This window comes from Bubalus bubalis, chromosome 14 (assembly GCF_019923935.1).
Source record: "Bubalus bubalis isolate 160015118507 breed Murrah chromosome 14, NDDB_SH_1, whole genome shotgun sequence".
NCBI lineage: Eukaryota > Metazoa > Chordata > Mammalia > Artiodactyla > Bovidae > Bubalus > Bubalus bubalis.
Window position 1 is genome coordinate 58,255,318 of NC_059170.1, and position 26,819 is coordinate 58,282,136.

Genomic DNA, 26,819 nt, shown 5'->3' on the forward strand with positions numbered 1-26,819 from the left:
GGACTGGGAAAGGGAGGAGAGGCGTGTCTGGGAGGAGGCGAAGATGAGGGCGACAAGGTGACAAACCCCGCCGCCGCGGCCCGCTCCTCCACTGCAGCCGGGCGAGGACTGGAGCTGCGAGCCACCACCCCGGAGCGGGGCGGGGTGGGAAGGGGAGACCGAGGGGCAGTGGCTTTCCTAGCGGGGGCGGGGCAAAGGGTGGAGGGAAGCCTGAGTCAGCAGCCCCTGATTGGCTGGTGTTCTATCATCGCGTCCTCCGATTGGGCCATTTGCAGCGGGAGATGTTGTGAAGCGCGGCGGGGCGGAGCGAGCCGCCAGGGGTCTGGGGCTAAGCCCCGGGATCTGGCGGGGAGGGGCAGCTGTAGGGTTCCCGGCCCCGCGCCGCTGTGACCTGCGGGGAGGAGAAGCGCCGCCACCTTCCCTCCCAGTTCCGCTAGCCGCGCCGAATTGTTCATCTGCCCTGAAGATATAAAAAGGGCAAAGGATTGAATGAATAACGCTTCGCTGCGAGCCCCCAGCCTCCTTAAAGAGAAGCTCTTTTGCAGTCGGGCGTTGAAAGGACACTCCCTTATCTTGAAGTCCCATATCGCACCCCTCCCGCTGCAGACGGGCAAAAACTCACCCGGACGCGTACCCCGCAGTCTGGGACCCGTGATCCCTGACCCCCCCCCCAATTCTGAGTAGCCGTAGAATCCTCCCCCCCTCCCCGGCTCTGACGCCGAGTACAGGGTCCCTTTCCAGTGGAAGCCCAGGTTCCTGGCCGCTCCCGCTCAGCGCTAGGGAGATTGGAGAAGGCGGGGAGGGTTTTCTGTGTTTGGTTTTTGGGGAGGTGTTGGGGGCGGGTGAGGGCTTGTAGGTCCCGACGTACATTGGGAGGGGGTTGGCGAGCACCCCCACCGACCCCCGCCCCAGGCTAATCCCCCTGCTTCAGCGTCTGTTCCCGGGACCATATTATTCAAGACAGAAAATATTCAGCCCCAGAGCCTCCCCTGGGGAGGGGAGGGGAAGGAGGTGGAGTGGGAGGAGGTGGATCCAGGGAGGAAGAAGCGAGAAATCCGCCCCCGGGAAACAGCTCGGCGCGGCTGCGGAGCGGAGCAGTTCTGTCACTAGGCGATCGCGGGCGCCCGAGCGCGGCCCCGGCCCGGCCCGGCGAGGCGAGGGGAGAGTCCGGCGGCCGCCGCCCCGCCCCACGCCCTCCCGCGGCGGCCGAGAGCCCGGGGCCGGCCGGGGCAGGTCGCGGCGGTGTCTGGGAGCGGTCGGCCGGGGGCGGCGGCCTCGGAGCGCGGCGGCGGCTGGTAGCGCCGGCTAGTCCTCCCGCTCGGTCCGCTGTGCGCCAGGCGTACTGGGCGCGCCGTCCAGGGGACCAGCCGGGCCCGGTGCGGATCTACTCGGCGCGCTTGCTCCGGTGCGTGTCTGCTTGACTTTCCGCCTCGGCGGACAGGGCGCAGCGCCGGCAGGCGGGTGGAGAAGGAGAGCTGGCTCGCCGCGGGCTCCCTCCCTTCCCGCCACCCCGGGCCACCCCACCCGGCGCTGGCGCGGGGCCGGAGAGAGTGGTGGCGGGAGCCCGGCTGGGGCGGAGGGGCCGCGCCCGCGTGTGCGGAGCGAGGGAGGGCCGGCGGGAGGAGGGAAGGGCACAAAGGCCGGCGGCGGGCGCCGGGGTCCCGCCGGCCGGCCGTGGAGGAGGGGCGCCTCCCGTGCGCTCATGAATATTAACCGAGCCTGCGGCCTAGCGCGCCCCGGCTGGGCCCGGCGCCCGGCCCGCGTCCCCGCCGCTCGCCGCCGCCCCTTGGAAGCCGGGCCAGGCGGGGCGCGGAGGGTGAGCTCCCTCGTTTTTGGCTTTTCCCTCGGGTCTCCCCACTCGTTTTTGAAAGTGCATATTTGGGCCGCCCTTCCCGGGAGATCGCGCTCCCCGATCCGCCTCTGGAAGGGGCGGAGGAAATAGTGGTAGGTGGGTGGTGGTTTTCTTTTTCCAAAAAAAAAAAAATTTTTTTTTTTCCCCTAGGCTGCCCCGGGAAACGGGACGATCGTGTCGAGGCGTAGTTTGGGGCGCGGCAACTAAATAAAAGTTGCTGGGGCTGCGGCTTCATTTCTGTGGCTCCGGAATAATGCCCCGGAGAGGGACTCCCTCCCGCCGCTGCGCACACCTCCCCGCCCGGCCCCGCGCCGTCCCCGCCCAGCCCCGCCGCGGGCCAAGGAAAACAGCCGCCTCCTCGGGGACACCGGCCGGTCGGGGCGGAGGGCGGAGGGCGGGCGCCCCAAGTCCTCCAGGCCGCCTGGAAACGCCGGCAGAGCCGCTGGCCGCATCCGAGCCTGACTTTTTGTTTTTATTTTAGGGAGCTGGGGAGGTGGCGGGGAGCAAGGCGTGTTTTTGAAAAAGTATTCTCCCATTTTAGCCTCGTGGGGACAAAACTTCTGTAAAGTCTTCTTATCCGGGTGTTGCAGAAGAACATAAGCTCCCTCTCATTTGCCCAGAAAATACATGAATTTAAATGCACTTGAAAGGGGAATGTTTTTTTTCTTGACGGCTGCACAAAGTCCGAGCGTGTTTGAGGTAACCATCGTGCCGTTCTGATGTTTCTCATTTCCCCCTTGATTTAAAGATTTCCCCTCCCTTTCTTTCTTATTTTGTATGGGAAGATTATTTGATCTTTTGATTCATCAGCATGGACCGAATTATCTTTCCAAGTGTTGGAAGGGCGAGCTTGGAGTAGACGCGTGGGCAAGGCCAAGGTCAGCGTCTGGAGAAAGTTCATGTCCTTTAACTTTTCCCTCTTTAGGAAAGATCTCTTTGGGAGAGCCTTCACGACGCGCTAGCATTGCTCTCGGGCTTGGGAGGAGCGCTAGGAACGAAGGGGACCGCTTTCTGCAGTTGGCCTCACTAGCTGCCCAGGAGACTGGTCTTTGTTTTTTACGTCTGGAGAAATGGACGAAGACGGTGAAGGCCGTTGAAGTCGGAAGAAATCATCATCAGGGCATTTGAAAGGCGGCGCTTCATTGAAACCTTCATTTGTCTCAGCAACCCTGCACCCTCTCGGAACCTGACGTGGAATTCTTACCTTCTTGGTGCATGGTGGCATTTCTCTCCCAATGTGGACTCCCAAGGGTTGGTCCCTTCTTTGTAATTTGAAATGAAATGATGGCCACACGTCGGACTGGTCTGCCTGAGGGAGATGGTGACACCAAGCTCAAGGCCTGCGGGTCCCCCACCTGTGAGGTAAGCGCAGAGCTGACATCCCTGCCCAGCTGTGTGGCTTGTGTCTTTGAGGTGTCTGTCCTGCCAGTGGGGGGCAGGGGTCAACTGCCTTGGGGGTCTAAGAAGATCGATCGGCTTTTGGGGCTTTGGGCTGAATGGTGGGAGCGTCCCAGCCTGACCGGTAGGGAGGTGAAACCTTGCCCGGTTTTGTTTCTAGACACTTTAGTGATTCTTTTGCTAAGGGCATTTTCCTTACTTTGAAGTGACCCTATCTTGATCATCTCAGACCACAGAATTCTCCATTTTTAGGTAACTAGGAATACCACCAGCTTGTTTTCCTTCACTCCCCACCCTCTGGTAGTTTTGATGTAGGGCTGGACAGGGGTTGGCTTCGTTTATTTCATGTCTGTATCCAGGGTTCCCTCTGGAGATTGAAAGAGGGCAGCTGGAATCCTTGTTGCTCCTGGACCACTTTCTCTCTCTGACACTGATGCGGGTCCTGCCTGCTTGCTGTTGCTGTGAATCTCTGCTTTGGGTAGAAAAACAGTCTTTTCCCTTGGACGGTTTAGGCACAGCTTAGGAAAACGGCTTAATGGAACTGTCATTCCAACTGCCTTAAAAATCTCCTGCCTTCCCTGTTCTGTTTATGCCCTTCCTTTCACTGCTTAGAAGTCCTGTGAGTGTCAGCCTGAGCCGTCAGGTGGCTCGTACTGCCTTCATACCAGCATCTTCCGAAGGGCCCAGAAGATTTTACACCAGGCTTCCTGAAATTTTTTGAGCAGGCAGGACAGAAATAGAAAAGCCGTGTATTGATGGCACCCCTATGCTCTCTTGCCTCTCTTGTCTTTTTTCCTCCTTATTTTTGGTGTTTTTTTCTATAATGGCTTCTTTGTGTTTACTTTGTTATTGATGGTTTCTGTAATTAGGTTCCTTTAGGCTTTGCTTTTGAGATGCCTATGTTTTTATGGAAAGGTTGACAATTTAGATAATAATAACATCTCCCAGTGAGACATCACTCTCATGGTTTATTTTGTGCCTTGTGTTACATTTTAACTTCCTGGTCATTGAAACTGGGTCTAGTTCTAAGTGTGTGAGTTTTGGCATTTTGATATGCCAAATGACTCAAGTTACGTTTTTGTTGGTAAAGCAGCAGAGGAGCGTGCTTCATGCAGCTGACCTCACACTGGATTAGAAAGTTTATACAGAAATCACGGTGAGCTAGATTAGTGCGCCGTCACTGTACAGCTGATTAGGACTGCAGTAAGGTTTACACTTAGAAACAGTGTTTTACTTTTCGACACCTGCAAACACCTGCTTCCAGGTAAAAATGTGATTAAGTATAACACCACAATCCTCTGATCATGGTGAACCATAATAACGCCTTTTGGAAGGCCTAGTGATTGCTTAATGTGTATTGTTGCTCCATAATGATAGGTACTGTGGTCCTGAAGCCTTATTTGTCATTGACTCCTGAAGACTTTAATTAGCATGCTATTTTGCATTATATTTGCAAGAACTAATGTTATTTGATTTTTTTTTTGTCATTTAGAGGATGTCCCAGAAACCAAGAATTTGTAATAGACACATCTTGTCTTTGGCCAGAAGGCAGTTTCCAGTTGCAAACTTGGGTTTTATTAACAATGACAGTTATATATCTTTTAAGGGTGGTGAAATTTGTTTTCATTTAGATCTTACTGCTGATGTAACCATAGTATTTCTAGTTTGAGAGCCAAGGAAATACTGTATTGTCTGTATTTTGCTCATTTAGAGACTGTATACAGTAGTTTGATATGACACTCAGGTGTTGTTTGGCTTTTTAAACAATAGGCAGATAGTTTGTTTAGATTCTATATGGCAGCAGATATAAAGGGGCTCTGTGTTGTCAGAAAACATTTTAAAATCTCAGGACGGGGGGAAGTTGTATAATTATTGTCTGTTTAGTGGTCTCTTATACTCCGTGCATATTAAATTTTGTGAATATTTGATAAAAAGAGAGTTGCCATTGAAATACTTTGGGTATCAACTTTGGGCTGATAGATATTTAGGTTTTCGAATACCACACTTAATTTTTGTGCTTAATTTTGTTAGAAGAATTACATTCTGGAGTAGTACTGCTATTCTTTTTAAAATTTTAAAAATCACTAGCTAAAAAACTAACAAAGAAAAAAACAATATAGGCACACTCCTAAAACGTATATTTGAATAATAAATTTGTGTGTGTTTTTACTTAACCCCAAGAAATGAGAGTATATATCTTAATATTAATGGTATTAGCCAAAAATTAACTTTCCAGCACAGGAGAAATCAATGTAGGGAATTAAAGGAGTCCCTGTCTTATGCCTTATCTAATTGACTAACTCTACCTGCTATGAGTAAGGTCTGTTGCTTTGTTGAAAAACAGAAGTTTCTTGTTTATCTTAAATGTTTAGAATTTAATTGTGTTGCTATGTGGATAAGTGTAGGCATCACCCCCTGTCCCCAAGGGTATATTGAAAAGGTAAAGAACAAATAACAAACAATCCTTTTCCAATAAAGAATTGTGACACTTTAATAAAATATATCCAACATCCAATGCAATAAGGATAGCATAGATGTCAAGAGAGATGTATTTGAACATCTGAAGATCTATATTTCAAAATTCATTCACTCTAAGCCAGATAAGGGTTTCTTTGGGGGGGGCGGTGTGTGTTGTGCATACATGTGTGTAGGCTGTTCTGTGATACCTAGCCTTGAATAACTTTACTCACAAAATCACTTTGTATAGACTCCTGAATCCTCTGTGGTATTACCTTTTTTTTTTTTTAAATATCACATAGCGTTTCTTCTTTATGGCTCAACTTACTTTTTTTTCTCTTTCTTTTCTTTATAGGCAAAGCTCTCTAGGTCATATTCGTTTCCCCATTTCTAACAGTTACTTCATTTTTAATCTCTAGTCTGCGGGGTTGTCCAAGTGTGTAGCACTTTCACTGTCCATTATTAGAACAATCTTATTTACTCATGCAAATTAACTTAGTTCATTTTATGTCTTGCTTCTTCACCTAGACTAAGAGGATTCTGTGACTAAAAGGTACTGTAAGCTGATGAAAACTGTTTGTTAGTTGGTTTTGGAACAGTGTTTAAATAATAAAATAAGGCATTTTCTTGGCAGGAATTCATTCATGTAAAAATTTGCACTTTTGCTCTTCTTTCTGAAACACTGTACAATTTACTTTTATCCCAGGCTTCCCCGTTCCTTCTCAGGCTCTCCCTCTGTCCATCTCTCTTTCTCTCTCTCTTTAGGCTGCTTCTTCCTCTGCTGCCTCTTGCCTGTTGGTTTTTACTGGAGCCCGGCCTTTCCACTCCTCTTTTCTGTCTCCCTGGGTTTCATTTTACACTCTTCTAGGGCATTAATCTACATGCCTGTGATTCCTAGTTTACAACTCTATCTCAGATTATATGGCTACTCTCTAGACCTAGATAGCCAATTGCCTATTTACCCAAAAGCTTTTTTGGGAGATAGACTGCATGCTTTTGAAATTCAACAGATTCTACTCTAACCAATATCCTGCCCTCTCCCTGACTTCCTTCTTTCAAGGACTAGCCCTGCTGGTTATCTATCCAACCCAAAACCCAGCCTACCAATTCTGACCCCTCTCTCTCCTCCTCTCTCCTGTCAAAGTCTTGTTGAGTCTACATTCCAGGTCCTGCTGCCACTCCCTGAGCTCAGGTCAGCGGCATCTCGGTGATGGTGATGAATCACCGACCCGGCTTCCTAGCAAGTGGCCCAGGCTCTCTGCCTTGCTCCCTTCCAGCTCTGACCTGCCTCTGTAGCCAGAGGACTCCTCCTGAAATAGAAAGCGGATCATTGCATTCCCTGACCTAAAACAGTTTTCTGGCTTCCCACTGCCTTTGGAAGAAGGCTCAGACTCCTGAGAACACTCTTAAAGGACTTCTGGCCTGCCTTCTTCTACTCATCTGTGACCTCTCTGTGCTTCCTGTGCTGAATGATTTCCAGTTCCCTCCAAGGCTGGTGGTTCAGTGGTAAAGAACCTGCCTGCCAGTGCAGGAGATGTGAGTTTGATCCCTGGGTTGAGAAAATCCCCTGGAGGGGGAAATGGCAGCCTACTCCAGTATTCTTGCTTGGGAAATCCCATGGACAGAGGAATCTGGAGGGCTACAGTCCATAGGGTCACAAAGAGTTGGACATGACTGAGTGACTATACAACAACCAGGGCATGACAATCTCTCTCTCTTCCTTTCAGGTCCTTATAAATCCTGTTTTTTTCCCAGGTTTCCTTCCATTCTCCCCTCCTCCATTGCCACCCTTCCCTGGCTGAGTTTTACTCTCATTCTGGTCTTTTCTTCAACATCACTTCCTCAGGAAAGCCCTCCCTGACCTTCCAAAACCGGGTTAGTTGGCCCCAGTGCCTTATCCTCCAACACCCTGAGCTTTATCAGGAAGATCACTTACTAGTTTATTCATATATATTCCCCTGGATTGCAAGTCCCATGAAAACTGGGACCATGTTTGTTTCTAGTGTGTGGTGCATAGTAGGTGCACAGTAAATGTGTCAAAATAATGAATGAATGTGCGGAAAGGGCTTTAGTTTTTATTAACAGTTATCTTAGACCCCAGCACACTGTACTGTCTTGATGGTCCTCCTGCCTCTCTGTTCCCGCCTTCTCAGTCCTGGAAGTTTCCTTGGCCTCTTGACCTGTCAAGTCTTCATATACCTTAAGGCTCAATTTGACCCTCTCTTCTTCTCTCCAGACTGTTTCACAGTTTTAAATATCAAGTATAAGCTGGTCATTCATATACATACATATATACAGGTATTTGTGTGTGTGTGCGTTCACCCCGACTTTGCCCTTGACTTTGCCCTTGAATTTGTGTTCCCCCATCCAACTGACCTGTGCACTCGCATGCTAAGAAGCCACATCCCAAACCAAATTCCTGCTCCTCTCTAGCCCCTCCCCGTGCCCAGCTTCCCCCTCTGCTCTTTGACTCCGTCCACAGTCTTCCTCATCTTAAGCAATAGCAGCCCCGCCCTCCCAGCCCAGTGGCTCCAGAGCAATCTTTGCTCCCTCTTTTTCTCTCTGATGCCTTTCATGCAGATCTGACCGCCGCCGGCCCCTCAGCCTAGCCCACCTTGCCTGCCTGCGGACTGTCCCCACAGTCATCTGATGGACCTTTCAGAAGTCAGGTCCTGGCACTCATTTGTTCTGGTTCTTCTAGTGGCTTCTCATCGCTCTCAGGATGAAAAGGCAAGGTTCTCAGAGCACCTGGAGAGCCCTGGACAGACTACCCTGCCCTGCCCTCCCTGAGCTCGCCTCCTGAATGCTCCCCACTTCACCCCACCCTTGCCATCTTGGTGTGCCCCAGAGCCTTCCCACTGGGTGCTGCCTCCTTGGAATATTGTCCCCTGGTGTCTGCAGGGCCTGCTTCCTTGTCTCCTCCAGATTTGCTCAGAAGTCACCTTCAGGGAGAATCTCCCCTCCCTGCTCCCCATGATACCACCTGCCTCCTTCCTCACTTCACTTTTCCTCCCTGTCACTTACTCTCCATCTGACCTGCTTGTCCCTCTGATTTTGCTTATGGGTCTGGACAGATGATGTATGTAAGTGTTAAGAGTACAGTTCGTTTGGTTCACTTGGTATTTTCTTGTGCCTGGAAAGGAATCTAGCACATTGTAGGCCTCAAATATTTTTTCAAATGAATGAATGAAGACTTAAGGAAAATTTCCAAAATGTTCTTGAGTTTACATGTAGGTGTGCAGTATGTGAATTCTTAATTTAGATTATACAACAAGGTGTAGTGTGAGATGTAGGGTCTTCCTCAGACCTCCCTTTCCCTTAGGGTGGCTGCTCACGTCTTTCTTACCTTTGGGAAGCTGGTAACCAAGTAACAGTAACCAAGGCAGTGTGTAGTATAAATGTATGAAGTACTTTGTGCCAAGGTAAGATACTGGTAATTAACAGACTAATGGGTGGGGAATCAGATGGGTGGCAAAACTATAAAAAGGAAATACGGTCATCCCTCTGTATCCACAGGGCATTGGTTCCAGGACCCCCTACCCTGTGGACCCCAGAATCCTCGGATGCTCAGGTTCCTTATATAAAACGGGGGTGGTATTTGCATATGCCCTTAACATCCTCCTTTATACTTTAAATCCTCTCTCAATTACTTCTAGCACCTCATACAATGTAAGTGGTATGTAAATAGTGGCCAGTGTGCAGCGCATTCAGGTTTTCTTTTTAGAACCTTCTGGAAAATTTTTTTCTGAATATCTTTGTTCATTGATTGAATCCACAGATGCAATACCTTCAGATACAATGGGCCAACTGTATGTCTGAGGTTTTCTTTTTTAAAACAATTGGCCAGTATAGGAATGCTCCTATGCTTTTCATATTTTTGATGTCATAAACATTTCATTGCAACTTTAAAAATGATCACAACCTTGACGATGGCAAAATGTTAACAGTTGTTCATTCTGGGTGGGGAGTATCCTGGAATAGTATTATTTATGGAATTTCTCTTTTTCATTTTAATTGCAAAGTTGCAATGAAAAAGATAGCATTTACAGATTTAAATAGGTAATATATTATCAGTCTTGTCAAAATCTGGTTTCTAGCAAAGCTACATTGCTTAAAGTAATACTTAGACATTTTTTGAAAAGGATACACATTACACAAAACAATACTTAGACATTTTTTAAGAAAACATATGTCTTCTTTAATGTCAGCTAGATTCATTGTAGGCTACTGATAGTACAATATAACATAACACTGTTATTTAACTTGAAATGTGTGCTCCTTCATATACCTGAATCTAAATGAGGGAACACCATTGTATAGCAGAAGCTTTACACTGCAGGTTAGGGTGAAAAGTATAGCCTGTCGGAATTAAGAAGTGTGGGAGCAACAGAAGGCTAGAATTGGAGGTATAGAGTGGGACCCCTCTCTAGCTGTCATGTCTAGCTCCGAGCTGGGTACCCAGGTCTAAGAAGATCTCTCTACACATTGTTGGTGTTTTGTAGCATTCAATCCTTTCAAAGGAAACATTTTATGAAGACCTTGTGCCTTGCTTACAGAATCTCTAACCCTTTCCTCATTTCTTTAGGTCACAGAATCTGATACAAGCGTGATACTGAACTTCTTTTGTTCTTTCCTTTGTGAAGGGACCCATCATCTTATTATATTTAACAACATGCTGATTTAAGTATGGGCCGTGCTGAATGGAGATGCACAGATGCTGTTATCAAATGCAGCTATTTTCTGTTACAGAAAGACCATATGGTAGGCACTTGTTTTTCTCTCTGGTTGATGTGATTACATTAGTAAAATGAAAGGATATTGGACTTAGATTGTCCTAGTATTTATTTAATTTTAATTGATCATAAGGCATTAAATGCCTTAAAAATATTATGAGCCACCTATATATTCTGTTGGTTTGAAGCAGGAAGACGTCTTCACTCAAAAGCTCAGTTTTGGATTGCTTCCACCAAAATAATTTTTTACTTTAAGTTGTCATATTCTTAAAAAAAATTGAGTTATGCACATAATTAATTTCACAAAAAAATCTTGAAGATAGCCTTTTGTACCTCTAAGATAATCTGAAGGTGAGTTGATTTCTGTACTATAGGTTTAAGAAGTTTAGTGTGATGGAAATTGTTTTTTAGAAGTCCTCTTTTTTCTAGTCATCTATTAACATGGAAAGAATTGCACTGTGTAGATTTGTGAATAAGAGAATGGATTTAGAACCCAAATTGGATATTTCTGAAATATTCATCTATTTTGGGGAAAGTTTTTAGGTGGATCAGAAAAACTGTCATCAAAAAACAGTGAGTTAAAGAGCATATTTCCTTTTTTCCTTAGGCCAGCTACTGTTGAGCCTTCCTTTTGTTTGATACTGGGCGTGTTCTTCATTCAGACTTGGTTACTTATTGCCTTTTCCCCTGGTGGCTTATCTCTGTTCTGAATAGACACCTGGCATAGTTATGGTGGTGGTGATATGTACGTAATCTGTTTACAATCCCACAAATTCGTTTTCCTTTTTATAACCTAATGAAGACATAGTCGCTTGACTTACACTCATTGGTTCACCTCATTAATCTTTAATAGATCTTGACAGGACTAATATTCTTAAGAACCTCTTGATTTTTTTCCTTACTCAGAATGGAGAGTATCCTTAAATATTAGGAGCTAGAATGATCTTGGTGATAATAGTCTTTTTTTTTTTTAATCTTGAGATATCTAGATGTTTTTAATTCCCAGTGTTTTCCTAAAAATTCTATATTTAAAAGAATTTGTGTTGGGACTTCCCTGGTGGTCTAGTGGTTAAGACTCTCTGCTTCCAAGGCAGGGGGCTCGGGTTTCATCCCTGGTTGAGGAACTAAGATCCCACATGTTGTGTGGCATGGCCAAAAAAATAAAATGAAATTTTAAAAAGTCATTGAAATTAACTTTTGAAAAGTCATTGGAAAAAAAGAATTTGCTTTAGCTAGATCAGTGAGATCTACTTTCTCCTTTGGGTTCTACATACTGATTTCTGGAAACATTAAATACTTGGTAAATGTGATGGAGAGGAAGTACTCTGGGCATCCAGGTTAAATCAGATCTTTATTATGATGCTTTTAGGAAACTGTTTTCAGTTTACTTATTTTTTCATTTAATACTACATTATAGAACCCTCCTCTGCTTATAAGGGAAATATATATATATATATATATATAATCAATTTTATAAATGGAGGAAAAGAAACTCTTAAGAAGCACTGTACAAAGATATTCAAGAGAGATTAGATTTGTTTTGTGTGGCTATGATGAGTAGAATTAGGATCAGTTAGACAGATGGGCCAATTTCAGAATTCAGAAGAAAAATTCTTGTTAAATTAGAAGTTAACTGAAATTGAATATGTTTCTCACAGAGGTGGGATGACCTTCTGTTTTACAGGATTACAGAGGGGATTCCTGCTTTGGTAGGAATTTAAATCAGACAAATCTGGATGATCATTAGAATCCCTTGGACCACCTTTCAAACTATAGGTTCTTGTCCCCATCATTATGTTAATGAATCAGAATCCTTGGGGATGAGACCCCCAAACCTTTGCTTTTTAAAAAGTCCCATGGTGATCTTCTGTGTTTGAGAAGAACAAAACAAAATGACATTCAGGGTCTGGGTTCTTAGGGCAGCCGGATTTCAGAATTGTTGTGACCAAATTGAAATCAACATAAAGAAAATAATAAAAATATGGGGAGAACATTTAAATGATTGTAAATCAGTGAATATTTCAATCTTAAAATTATAATCACTTTCTTTATATAATCAAATGTATTTCTATATGTCATTAGTATAACAAAATAATATTCTTTTCAAATAAAGTAAACATGTCAAAAGAGCACTTTAAAATTTGACAGTAATAGGTGTACTTTTTTGTATGTATGTTATACTTTCTGTTGTTATACTTTAATGAAAAGTTAAATATTTTACAGTGATAGAGCTCTGGTTATATCAAAACTATTGTTATTACTTTTTAGACTTATTATAAAAATTATTTGTTTCATGTCAGTTCCAGGAAGGCATATTTTCTTTAAGCAAATAACCATTAAAATGATTTCACTTGCATCTTATAATCATTTGTTCATATTAACTCTTCATCAAGAATAGGAAAAGTTAACAGTGAAAGAAAAAAATGTCTTTCTTTACCGAAGTATACATTGTGAAGGGTTTAAGAAATCATTCCAACATAAATCATAATAAACTAATCATTAAGCAGATAATTTCTCTTTACACACCCTTCTCATTTAATACCAACAGCTGTTCTGTCTGTCCATTGAATCCATCTTGTCTTTTGATGTCACTGATTTGTGAGATTCTTTGGATAGTATGCTACAAAGACAATCTGAACTAATAACAAGAGTCCAACTGCCAATTCTGCAAAAGAAGCACGATTTCTTGAAGTCAGTGAAAGTGATATTGCACAAGGAGCAAAAAGCTACTCATAGAGTCAGACTGAGACCAGTGAAGAGATGCAGAGCATCATCAAGGTTGATAGGCTTCTCAAGAGAGACTGATTTGAATTCAAAGGATTAAGGGAAGCCTTGAGAACACTGATGCCCTTGAGGGCATTGACAAGTATGGAGAAGTGAGCTTTCCTCTGGGCAGTGATGCTTAGTTTGGACCCCATGTCTTAAGCTCTGTTTACCAAGGGACCTAAAAAAGTGGGTGTGAATCTAGAAGAAGGTGGTGAATAGATTTCTTTTGTGCTTTCTAAGTAGAGACAGTGCCACTAAGAGCAAATAGAAAATCTTATCTTCTCTCATTAACTTAGAGATAAAGCTGTTTACACAGAGGTCCAGGAGTGGCATCTTTAAAAGTCCTGCAGTTGTAATATTTTTAGATGTACAAACACTTCAGAGTCTGAATATTTTAGATGTCTCCGTTTCTTTTTTTAGAAAACCCCTTTATCGAGGTACAATTGACATGTAAAATGCTGTATATATTTAATGTATACACTCAGTGAATTTGAGGGTAAGTTATACACCTATGAAACAATTCCCACCATCAAGGCCATAAACATATTCCTTACCTCTCCAGTTTTCCTCCCACTCTTTTTATTAAGGGACTTCCCTGGTGGCTCAGATGGTAAGGAATCTGCCTGCAAGATGGGAGACCTGGGTTTGATCCCTGGGTCAGAAGGATCCCCTGGAGAAGGGAATGGCAACCTTCTCCAGTATTCTTGCTTGGAGAATTCCATGGACAGAGGAGGCTGACAGGCTACACAGTCAGTCCATGGGATCACAAAGAATTGGAAACGACTGAGCAACTAACACTAAGTCACTCTTTATTATTGTTGGTATTATTGCCACATGTGTGAGGCCTACTTAGTATAAAAGATCTTCCCCCTTAGCAAATTTTAAATATGTCGTCGTTTAGTTCCTAAGACCTGTCCGACTCTTTTGTGACCCCGTGGACTGTAACTCGCCAGACTGCTCTGTCCATGGGATTTCACAGGCAAGAATCCTGGAGTGGTGTGAGCAGAACTGCAATCCCTCGCTGAGACTGAGATTGACAGAACTTCATCGTTTATGGCAGCTGTAACTGCATCTGCTCTGGACCAAGGAGGAATGCAAATTCTCTTCAGTTCAGGAGAGGAATTTGGAAGAAGAATCATTTTTCCCTGTTTAATCCTTGGCTACTGCTGCCATTCTTGGCTGTCTTTTCATTTGATCACCATAATCTTTGTATCTAACTATTACTTTCAAATAAGTTACTCAAACATTATGATTGGATCAAGTGGGATCTCTAGGAAAAAGGCAGATATATAAAGCCTAAAATATATATATATTCAGGAAGCATAAGGATACCCAAAAACACATGGCTTAGAAAATGATTTATTATAGAAATGCTTGATTTCTATAAACTCCAGTGACGTGTTTGTTTGGCATGGATTTGACAGTCAAAGAGTTCGTCTTTTCTCGTTGGCTTTGAATTGACAGCAGATAAGAAGGGCATCTTTTGGTAACCCATGAAAAGGATTTTGAATGTCAGAAATCAGTTCGCAGGATAAATAAATGAAGAGGAAAAACATAAAGTGTCCATGTCAGGATTAAAAGAGGGGCACCATTCAGAGCCCACAGACATTAAAAAGATAAAAAAGGGAATATTTGAATAACTTTATGCCAGTGAATTTGACAATTTAGATGAAATGGGCAAATTCTGTGTAAAATTCTGATACTGATTCAGAGGGGGGTGTGTGTGTGTTGGGGGGTGGTGATGGTGGGGTTTTCCTCACCAAGCAATTCTCTGATATCAGAGAATTGAGTGTCCTACAGTTCAACTTAATCGGATGCTGTCTACCCAGATATAGAATCAGATCCTCTAGGTTAAGGGCTCAGTCCCTCAAAACTGCCCCCTTCCTGCCCCACCGCCTCCCTACCTTGTGCAACTTCAGCGTCCAATTGCAAGTCTAGGTTGCCACCTGAGTTTTTAACCTAGTGACTTAGATTGTTGGTTGCAATGACCCCTTCCTTGGGTTCAGTTAATTTGCTAGAGCAGCTCACAGAACTCAGAAAAGTATACTACTTACTGGATCATGGGTTTTATGTAAAACGGGACAGCCAGTTAGGAGGGACATATAGGGCAGGGTATGGGGGGAAGTGTGGAGGGCCCACCCCCTCTCCATGTGCTCCACTCTCCCCAGATCTGCATATGGTCACCAGCCTGGAAGCTCTCCGAACCTCAACCTTTCGAGTTTTTATGGAGGGAAGATGGTGGCCCTTGAGTAGAGTCTTAAAGGACACGCAGAAATTTCTGAAGCAGATGGTGGCAGAATGTTGCAGACAGAGTGAACAGGATGGCAGAGGCAGAGTGTGAGAGAATGATAAAAGAGGAAACCCACCGAAAGATGAAGAAAAAGTCATACTAAAATAAGCACTTGACAGTCTATACATAAATTTCCATTTAAGATTTTCCTCTGCCATTGCTTCTGAGTAAGAATGTATGTATTGTATGAATGAAACACACAACTTGGAGTTCGGAACTGATTTTTGCTGCTTTTCTTTCCAGTTCAGACTGTTTTTGAGACATTAAAGTTCTCCATAGAGGACCTCTAGTGTATTTGGTAACAAGAATCTGATTTTTTTATAAAAGCTCATTTAGCTAGCTGTAAGCAAGTAATTTTTGTCAACCTATAATATCTGTGAATTCTCACAAGCAATTGGCCTAAGGACCCTGAGAAACAGTGTTATTGGTGACAGTATTTTTTTTTAAGCTTTCCTTTTAAAAAGAGTTAAATCAGATAATTCTCCTTGTTAAATATCTTAATGTATTCAGGTTTTGTAGCTGCCTTCATTTATTTAATCTTTGCTTCATTTCCTTCCTCTACTATTTTATAACCTGTAAAACTGCTGGGGTTTTATGGTGTGGTTTTGCTTTTCTATAGATACTCTGAACAGGCAAGGTCAGGAAAAGTGAATTTGTCTTGTCTTTTTTTTAGATTAGCTGCATGTATTTGTTTGTCTGCCAACATAGTCTCAGATTCCTCATAGGGAATCGAGGTACTGCTGGTGTTTAGTCGTTCAGCTGTGTCTGCCTTTTTGCGACCCCATGAACTGTAGCCCACCAGGCTCCTCAGCCCACTGGATTTCCCAGGCAAGAATACTGGAATGAGTTGCCATTTATTTCCTTCTCCAGGGGATCTTCCCAACCCAGGGATTGAACCCTTGTCTCTTGCATTGGCAGGTAGATTCTTTACCACTGAGCCATGTGGGAAGCTCCACGAGGTTGTATAGTTTATTATTTATTTTGCCTAAAAATATGTATCAGAATAAAAAGTTAGTAGTCCTTTGATTTCCAGCATACAGTGTGTATCTATAGTCTCCAGTTTTGTGTCACATCCTTTTAATATTTTTTATTCTTGTTATAATTTAGATATTTGTGCTCTTTCCATTAACCTAAATATTTATTTCATCTTGATATACTGTTTATAAGTGCTAGACTGTAAATCTGTTTCCTAGACACATACTGGAGAAGGCAATGGCACCCCACTACAGTACTCTTGCCTGGAAAATCCCATGGACGGAGGAGCCTGGTAGGCTGCAGTCCATGGGATCGCGAAGAGTCGGACACGATGGAGTGACTTCCCTTTCACTTTTCACTTTCTTGCATTGGAGAAGGAAATGGCAACCCACTTTAGTGTTCTTGCCTGGAGAATCCCAGGGACGGGGGAGCCTGGGGGGCTGCAGTCCGTGGGGTCGCACAGAGTCGGACACGACTGAAGCAACTTAGCAGCAGCAGCAGCAGACAACATACAGTGAAGCAAAGCAGACATCAGAAAATGTTTTAGGGTTTTCAGAGAGAACACTGAACCCCTACTAATTACCATAATACTGATCATTTACCTTGTTTATTCCTCAAAACAACTCCATGACATGTCTACTATTATTATAACCATTTTAAGCATGTGGAAATGGAGGTACTGAGAGCCTAATTAACTTCACCAAGGTTACACAACCAAAAGGGGAAGACAGAAATTTAATGGATAGTGTGTTAATATGACCATAACAGCTTCAGTAGAAGGAAGAAAAAAATTTCAAGGAGAAAGTCTCTACTTTGATTGAGATCTTCTGGTTTCACCTAGATGGAAATAGTTTGTGTTCCATTAGCTAAATGGTAAACAGTTTAATGGCAGATTGATAGACAGCTTGAAAATTTTGTCAACCCTCTCTTTTGTCTCTTGGCAACCAGAGAACCCGATGACTTTATGTCTTTAAAGTGTCAGCTTATGGTACACAGATGACTGGCCTCTTCTGTTGCTTCAGTGTATTAAATTCCTGAGCTAAAGCCATATGCTGAATTTATTGAGTCTCAAGAATGGTCTTTTAAGACTAAGGTTTGGAAGAGAACTTTCTGTGTATTTTAAGTTTCTGCTTATCCTTTCTCCAGAGTGGTAGGTTGGTCATATATAAGACATATTTTGCTGAAGAAAGCCTGCAGTTCGTTTACAGCTCAGTGGCTGTGATAGGATTTAAGGTATAGGTGCTTCCACATGTGATGTCTTATTGTCCCACGTGCAACATGTGTTCAGAGCAAATGGCAGGTCCACTGTCCCCTGAAGATACATGGAATCTGAAATGTTTTCATATTTGTTCATGTTCATTTTACCTGAGATGCCTTCCCCATGTCTCGTCGTTTATGTAAACCCCACACTTCCTTCCAGGGCTGGCTCACATTTTAAATACTTGCTTAGAAAGCTTTGTCTCACCTTCGTTGCAGTAGGTAGAAAACATGTTCTGGGAGATGGTCTTATGCTCTGTACTCTTCTTGCCCTGTTGTTCCTTTTTTTTCCCTTCTGAACTCCTTGCTGTCCTGTTACCTTTATTTCCAGCATTGTTTGTACAGATCTATAATCCATCATCCAAAATCCTTGAGCTTTTCAGAATTCAGAAGTTTTCAGGTTTTAGGAATGTGTGATGATGCAGGCTGTGAGACAGCCCGCAGCTATCAGAGTAGTCATTTCTGCTGTAAAATGTATGAATATTTATTTGTGTCAGGTTGGGGCAGGTCAGATTTCACTATCAATGAGTTGCAAAAATGTTTTGACTTTCAAATCTGTTTGACTTTTGGGAGTGTAAATATAAGATTATAGGTCCAGATTGCCTGATTTTTTAGAAGTGTAAACTGTGTATGAATGTGAGACATGGACCATAAAGAAGGCTGAGTGCTGAATAATTGAAGTTTTCTAATTGTGGTACTGGAGAAAACCCTTGAAGAGTCCCTTGGACAGCAAGGAGATCAAACCAGTCAATCCTAAAGGAGATCAACCCTGAATATTCACTGGAAGGACTAATGCTGAAGCTCCAACACTTCAGCCACCTGATGTGAAGATCCAACTCATTGGAAAAGACCTTGATGCTGGGAAAGATTGATGGAAGGAGGAGAAGGGGATGACAGAGGATAAGATGTTTGGATGGCATCACCAACTCAGTGGGCAGGAATTTGAGCAAACTCTGGGAAATAGTAATGTCTCTGCTTTTGAATATGCTATCTAGGTTGGTCATAACTTTCCTTCCAAGGAGTAAGCGTCTTTTAATTTCATGGCTGCAGTCACCATCTGCAGTGATTTTGGAGCCCAGAAAAATAAAGTCTGACACTGTTTCCACTGTTTCCCCATCTATTTGCCATGAAGTGATGGGACCGGATGCCATGATCTTCCTTTTCTGAATGTTGAGCTTTAAGCTAACTTTTTCACTCTCCTCTTTCACTTTCATCAAGAGGCTTTTGAGTTCCTCTTCACTTTCTGCCATAAGGGTGGTATCATCTGCATATCTGAGGTTATTGATATTTTTCCTGGCAATCTTGATTCCAGCTTGTGCTTCTTCCAGTCCAGCGTTTCTCATGATGTACTCTGCATATAAGTTAAAAAAGCAGGGTGACAATATACAGCCTTGACGTACTCCTTTTCCTATTTGGAACCAGTCTGTTGTTCCATGTCTAGTTCTAACTGTTGCTTCCTGACCTGCATACAGGTTTCTCAAGAGGCAGGTCAGGTGGTCTGGTATTCCCATTTCTTTCAGAATTTTCCACAGTTTTTTGTGATCCACACAGTCAAAGGCTTTGGCATAGTCAAGAAAGCAGAAGTAGATGTTTTTCTGGAACTCTTGCTTTTTCCATGATCCAGCGGATGTTGGCAATTTGATCTCTGGATGTCTGCCTTTTCTAAAACCAGCTTGAACATCAGGAACTTCTTGCTTTTGAAGTGTGGTGTTGGAGAAGACTCTTGAGAGTCCCTTGGACTGCAAGGAGATCCAACCAGTCCATTCTGAAGGAGATCAGCCCTGGGATTTCTTTGGAAGGAATGATGCTGAAGCTGAAACTCCAGTACTTTGGCCACCTCATGCGAAGAGTTGACTCATTGGAAAAGACTCTGATGCTGGGAGGGATTGGGGGCAGGAGAAGGGGACGACAGAGGATGAGATGGCTGGATGGCATCACTGACTCGATGGACATGAGTCTGAGTGAACTCCGGGAGCTGGTGATGGACAGGGAGGCCTGGCGTGCTGTGATTCATGGGGTCGAAAAGAGTCGGACACGACTGAGCGACTGAACTGAACAAATTAAGGAAAGAGAAGACAACCCAGCTAAAGGTTTAAAAGAACTGGTTAAAAATAAGTCTTCCCACAGCCTCACTTTTTAGATTCTGAGGCCTTTGAATCTGACCTTCCTACTTAGACTCTGAATAACCTCGCAACTTTGTTTCACCTGGCTTTTTTAACTTATTTGCATTGAAGGCTTTTTCAAAGATTTTAGGTGGTCCTCTGTGGGCAAGATCCCATAAGATCCCAGAAGCAGTGAGAAAGAATGTTTGGGAGATCAGCTGGAGGCACTTGTGGAAGTCCAGGAGCAAGTTGATCAGAACAGAAAAGCGACAGATTGACTATAGATTTTAGTCGAAGTGCTACAAGTTGGTCACCGTACGTGAGAAGTAAGGAAGAGGGAGTTGGGAGGACTCTGGTTTCTGTTTGCCTGACCAGGGAACTTATGATGCGCCTTTATGCAAAGGGACAGGTTGTGAAAGGGAAGACCAGTTCCATTTTGGACATGTGGTCTAAAGGTTTGTAGGTGCATGTACTTAGTGAGAATTCAGACACATAGATTGGGAGCTTGGGAGAGAGGGTAGGGTTGAAGAGAAGTTTGAAAGTAATTCATAATGAAAATCATGAAGGATAACATCATTTAGGAATAGTATAAGATATGAGAGGTAGAATTCTAATTGAGACAGGAAGGAAGCCCATCTTAAGAATAGTGGTAATCATTTATGAAGAAGGAAATGGCATCCTACTCCAGTATTCTTACCTGGAAAGTCCCATGGACAGAGGAGCCTGGCGGGCTACAATCTGTGGGGTCACAAAGAGTCAGACATAACTGAGCGATTGAACATCAGCAATCATTTATTAGGTGTCTGTTAGATACTGTTTCAAGTATGTTACAGATACTATGTTATTTCATATTGAAAACCTCATGAGAGCAGGTGTTGAAATAGTCTCCATTTTACAGCCAAATGAGTTGAGGCTCAAAAGTTAAGCTGTTAGCTCCTGTTCATTCATTTGTAAGCGGCAGTTGAAATGATATCTGTTTTACTAAAGTTCTAGGCTTTTCTTTTTTTAAAACAAGAAAGAGATGGTCAGAGAAGTAGGTTGATGCTGCCTCAACCTAGTGTCGGGAGCTGGCTTGTCGTGGATGTAGTCTGGCATGATTGATTATGCCATTTTCCCCAAGTTGTGATTTCATTGAATGTATAAATGTGAGCCTGTGATATCCAGAAAGAAGGAAAAAACAGTAATCTTTTTAAAAAGCAAGTGATCATAAGTGTAGAATAAGACCTTTCGGAAGAGGCTGTCCTTCTTGATATAACAGAGTGAATGTAGCATCTTTTGGAAGATGGTGTTGTTCTGCCTGTGAGATATTGCTGCTTGGACAGGAAAGGGAGGGGTAGATCCTCCTTGCCGGTCGCATCACTGCAGAGCACCGGGAACAGGAGCTGAGTCAGAGAAGACACGCAGGCTGCGCTGCAGGCAATCATGGCCCAGTTCAGGATCTTAGACTGCATGATCAACCACAACTGGAGTTTATTGTGCAATCTCTATTGTGCATGGAGTGGTCAGGTTTGTTGGATATGTGTATATATATTTGCTTTTTTAATTCAAAATTGCTGTAATGTATTTTAAAAAATGCCAGTGAAAATGCTGGCTATGAAATCACTGTCTTCCTTTAACAGTGAAAAAGTAAGCTTTAGACTATGACTTTTTCTTGAAATACTTGTTTAGCTTGGAGTATCTCAACTCTCATCATCTGAATTTCTCTAAAAGAGTTAACTCTGATGAGACTTTATTTGGAAAGCTTTCAGTGTGGGGGAGGGGAAGTTAGAACAAATTACTGAAAAAATAAAACTAGGAAAAATTAAAGCAATAGAATTGAGACATGATGAATCTTAGACTTTTTAGAGACATTTAATATTATATCTATGAGAAGATAGGCAAGATTTGGAATGAGTTGCTTTTTAACTAGTTTTTCATTTTTAATGAAATAATAGTTCTTGATTTCTTTCATTATGGGATTAAATGTAAGTTTATTTTTGGATTCTGTTACTAGTCTACTACATAGCCTTTTGAGAAAATAGTTATTCTGTGATAGAGAAACTTTGCCAGGTATTTTTTTTTTAATGGCAGTTATCATATGCTTTTGAGTTTTCTCCCCTAGGAAGCAAAAGCTGTTGTTTCTCCCTTCAACCTTCAATCAACATTATTATCAAGTAAAGTCTGCTTTTGTAATTCATAAATAATATTGTTCATATTTAGCATAATAGCTTCTATTACAAAATAGCAGCCTTATTGATATCTTCTATTCCAGTGATCAGTGAATCTTATGAATTATTTACCTCGTAGAATCATTCATCACTGTGGATTTCTGTCTTTGTTATTTTAAAAGTTCTTTAGTATTGTTTCAAATTTATTAATAGAAGCAAAACTGAATTTAAACTATTGAAAGCAGTGAATGACATATGTACCAATCCCCTCCCCCACCCCCACACACATACACCCTCCGTCATTTCTTAGTCCCCCATAAACATTGCATTAATGGAAGTCTATGAAACATGAACTTAGTTCCAAGTGGGACTTTGGGTCTCTGTACCTTTCTTTATGTCCTATTCTTTTTGTTCTGGAATGGTGGGAAGATATTTTCATGGTTTATGTTGGGAGCAATAGACTAATGTATCAGAGACATTAGAGATGGAGAAGGTCATTTAGTCTATATTTCTTCCAGCAAGAGATTGATCCCTCAATGCACTTTCTAGTTCTTTCCCTAATGGATTTACATTACCGTAAAAATACGGATTTCAAATGGCTACTTAGAGAATAAAAGAAGATAGATACTGCAATTATCTTAGCATGTAAAATTCATAATGTCAGGAGCTTACCAGAGCTGAAACTTTACATTAAAAAAAAAGAGTGTTTAGTCACCAGTTTGCCCCATCACTAAACTTATTGGTCTCATCATCAGAAAACTGTCTAGTTTAAGATCCAAGACCTCGTCAAGATGTCTTCATTGTAATTAATCCTAAAGAAATATTTGGGCTGCAAAAGAATCACAGGATAAGTTGATCCAGTAAGTCAGTAACCGAAAGTGTGTTGGCCTGGGCTTTTGCAGGATTGCTACTGCTACTTACCCTGTGGTTTAGACCTATTAATAGGCCATTTAGTTGCTAGCATGTCTCAGAAGAAGAGTTTGCAGAACTTAGCATGAAGAAGGGCTTCCCCGGTGGTTCAGATGGTAAAGAATCCGGCTGCAATGCGGGAGACCTGGGTTCAACCCCTGGGTTGGGAAGATCCCCTGGAAAAGGACATGACAACCCACTCCAGTATTCCTGCCTGGAGAATCCCATGGTCAGAGGAGCGTGGTGGGCTACAGTCCATGGGGTTGCAAAGAGCAACATGACTGAGCCACTAAGCACAGCACAGCATGAAGTAAAACTGGCATGTGACCACTGCTGTGGCTTCTATGTTACCGCTCAAAGTTTTTGGTGGAAATCACCAGCTTGATGCTTTGGGGTCTAGACAGTTTCCATAAAAGGGTAAAGGGAGCTGGGGAGAGTCAAGTAGAGGACATCTGGGCCTGGAGGAGACTGTGGCTAACTGGGGATTCAGCTTCAGGAGATGGATACCTTCTTGGACCTATTGTCACATCATTGAGTTTTCAAGAGAAACTAAAATTTTGCATTTTTGTGTACAGTTCATGCTAATTTAAAAAATGTTGACTGATTCAGATTTTTCAAAACACTGAGACCTATGCAAAGCATATCTGTGGCCAATGTGGCTCTCAGCTTTCAATATGTAACTTCTGACTTATAGAAAGACTTAGGGCAATGGCTGGATTTATTTGAGTTTTATTATGAAGCTAAGCTGCCCAGGGATGGTGCTGAACACCTTTGGAAGCTTGGGGTGTTGGTAGGGAGTGTGGGAGAGGAGAGGAATGAATGAAAAGGCAGGATGAGGGAGGAGCTGGTTCTGTGGGACTCCGGCCTCACTCACTCACCTCTGCTTCCTTTTCTAATAGTACCTGCATCATGGAGTGGTGTGACAGTTAATGAGGTGAGCTGGGTGCAGTACTTCACACAGTGCGTGGGTAACCACTCCGTACATACTTGCTCTCATTAATGTATTCTGGCTTGATACAGTGTACCTAGAGGTGATGCTCTGGGAGATTTATATTGAAAATAAAAAGATGGGAGTAAAGGGGCTTCATTAATTTAATGTTTCAGTTCAGTTCAGTTCAGTCACATCCGACTCTTTGTTGCTGCTGCTGCTGCTAAGTCGCTTCAATTGTGTCCGACTCTGCAACCCCATAAATGGCAGCCCACCAGGCTCCCCCGTCTCTGGGATTCTCCAGGCAAGAACACTGGAGTGGGTTGCCATTTCTTTCAATGCGTGAAAGTGAAAAGTGAAAGTGAAGTTGCTCAGTCGTGTCCGACCGTTCGCGACTCCATGGACTGCAGCTCTTTGTGACCCCATGAATCACAGCACGCCAGGCCTCCCTGTCCATCACCAACTCCTGGAGTTCACTCAGACTCATGTCCATCGAGTCAGTGATGCCATCCAGCCATCTCATCCTCTGTCGTCCCCTTCTCCTCCTGCCCCCAATCCCTCCCAGCATCAGAGTGTTTTCCAGTGAGTCAACTCTTCGCATGAGGTAGCCAAAGTACTGGAGTTGCAGCTTTAGCATCAGTCCTTCCAATGAACACCCAGGACTGATCTCCTTTAGGATGGACTGGTTGGATCTCCTTGCAGTCCAAGGGACTCTCAAGAGTCTTCTCCAACACCACAGTTCAAAAGCATCAATTCCTCGGCACTCAGCTTTCTTCACAGTCCAACTCTCACATCCATACATGACCACTGGAAAAACCATAGCCTTGACTAGACGGACCTTTGTTGGCAAAATAATGTCTCTGCTTTTGAATATGCTATCTAGGTTGGTCATAACTTTCCTTCCAAGGAAGTAAGCGTCTTTTAATTTCATGGCTACAATCACCATCTGCAGTGATTTTGGAGCCCAAAAAGAAAGTCTTGACACTGTTTCCACTGTTTCCCCATCTATTTGCCATGAAGTGATGGGACCGGATGCCATGATCTTAGTTTTCTGAGTGTTGAGCTTTAAGCCAACTTTTTCACTCTCCTCTTTCACTTTCATCAAGAAGCTTTTGAGTTCCTCTTCACTTTCTGCCATAAGGGTGGTGTCATCTGCATATCTGAGGTTATTGATATTTCTCCCGGCAATCTTGATTCCAGCTTGTGCTTCTTCCAGTCCAGCGTTTCTCATGATGTACTCTGCATAGAAGTTAAATAAGCAGGGTGAAAATATACAGCCTTGACGTACTCCTTTTCCTATTTGGAACCAGTCGTTCCATGTCCAGTTCTAACTGTTGCTTCCTGACCTGCATACAGGTTTCTCAAGAGGCAGGTCAGGTGGTCTGGTATTCCCATCTCCTTCAGAATTTTCCACAGTTTATTGTGATCCACACAGTCAAAGGCTTTGACATAGTCAATAAAGCAGAAATATATGTTTTTCTGGAACTCTCTTGCTTTTTCCATGATCCAGCGGATGTTGGCAATTTGATCTCTGGTTCCTCTGCCTTTTCTAAAACCAGCTTGAACATCTGGAAGTTCACAGTTCACGTATTGCTGAAGCCTGGCTTGGAGAATTTTTAGCATTACTTTACTAGCGTGTGAGATGAGTGCAATTGTGCGGTAGTTTGAGCATTCTTTGGCATTGCCTTTCTTTGGGATTGGAATGAAAACTGACCTTTTCCAGTCCTGTGGCCACTGCTGAGTTTTCCAAATTTGCTGGCATATTGAGTGCAGCACTTTCACAGCATCATCTTTCAGAATTTGAAATAGCTCAACTGGAATTCCATCACCTCCACTAGCTTTGTTCGTAGTGATGCTTCCTAAGGCCCACTTGACTTCACATTCCAGGATGTCTGGCTCTAATGTTTAGAGTTATAAAAAAAATACCTGTAAATAAAATGCATGCTCGTGTGTAAAAACTGCCAAGTATGAGTTGATTTACTTAGTTCAGTACAGTTCCTGCTGATACTTTGATGTGTTTTTTGCCAGCTTGCTTTTTCCTATGCACAGTGTTTTCTCCCTCTGTGTGTGTGAGGGGCATTTTATAAGTTGTAATCATAATATGCACATTTTATCTTGTTGGGATGTCATTTTTTCTGTATGTGTGGTATCATTTTTAATGGCTGTAGAGCATTCTAGCCAGAGGATGGATATATATACACACACACACATATATATATGTGTGTATATATATATATATATCCATCCTCTGGCTAGAATGTATGTATATATACATATATACACACACATGCATTTGTAACATTTAATATTTTATATATATAAATAATATAATTGTTTATCTGTTGTTGGAGATGTAAATTGCTTCTGTTTTTTTGCCATTGGAAATAAAGTATGGTGAATATTTCTGTGATTAAAATTTATTTTCCTGTTTAGGATCGTTTTCATTGGATACAATCTCAGATGTAAAATTATTGGGTCAGAGTGATGCATAACTTTAACAAAACACATTTTGGATTAAGAAGATCTTAGCAAAGTATTCTTAAGCTTTGTGAGAGATGAGTGACGTTTTAAATTTTATAGACAGCAGTACTGTTAATGCCAACAATAGCATTCAGAAGGGAAGAATCCTGTGTTTTTTTCTCTCTTTTTCCATGTTGGTACATGAGAAATTTTAGATGTTCTTATCAGCATTTAGAACTTGGGGCTGAATGTGAACAGCAGAGACAGATAGCAGGAGTTGGGTATTAAAGCTTCGTGTTGATGACAGCCTGTCATTCTAGTTCTGGATTTTCCCACAAGTCCACTGACAACATTGCACCATTCTGAAGGAAAACTCGGAAGCGCCAGGCATGGGAGATCCTGGCTTCGCCATTCTTTGTGTATGTCCGTATAGAGCTCACAGTCGGATTCAGATCAGCAGCCAGTCTGATCCTGTTAAACATCTGAACGTTGTTACTCTATTCATAACGTTCTAACTCTATAGTTATTCTCTTCTGGTCTGGGTC

General features: G+C 43.0%; 1 protein-coding gene across 5 annotated transcripts in view; it reads left to right on the top strand.

Moving 5' to 3' along the window:
• Positions 1-903: 903 nt before the first annotated feature.
• The window catches only part of ARHGAP21 (Rho GTPase activating protein 21), a 131,273-nt gene continuing 105,357 nt past the window's right edge, over positions 904-26,819 (top strand). Inside the window, exons 1-3 of one of the 5 annotated variants that reach the window (XM_025264400.2) lie at positions 904-1,405; positions 2,778-3,214; positions 10,351-10,468. In XM_025264400.2, the coding sequence (XP_025120185.1) occupies positions 10,394-10,468 (75 nt within the window). In that variant the 5' untranslated portion in view covers positions 904-1,405; positions 2,778-3,214; positions 10,351-10,393. Of the gene's footprint in view, positions 1,406-1,473; positions 1,817-2,053; positions 2,552-2,777; positions 3,215-10,350; positions 10,469-26,819 lie in introns of those variants that run through there. The other 4 variants (XM_025264399.2, XM_044927464.1, XM_044927463.1 and 1 more) reach the window with 4 other exon arrangements.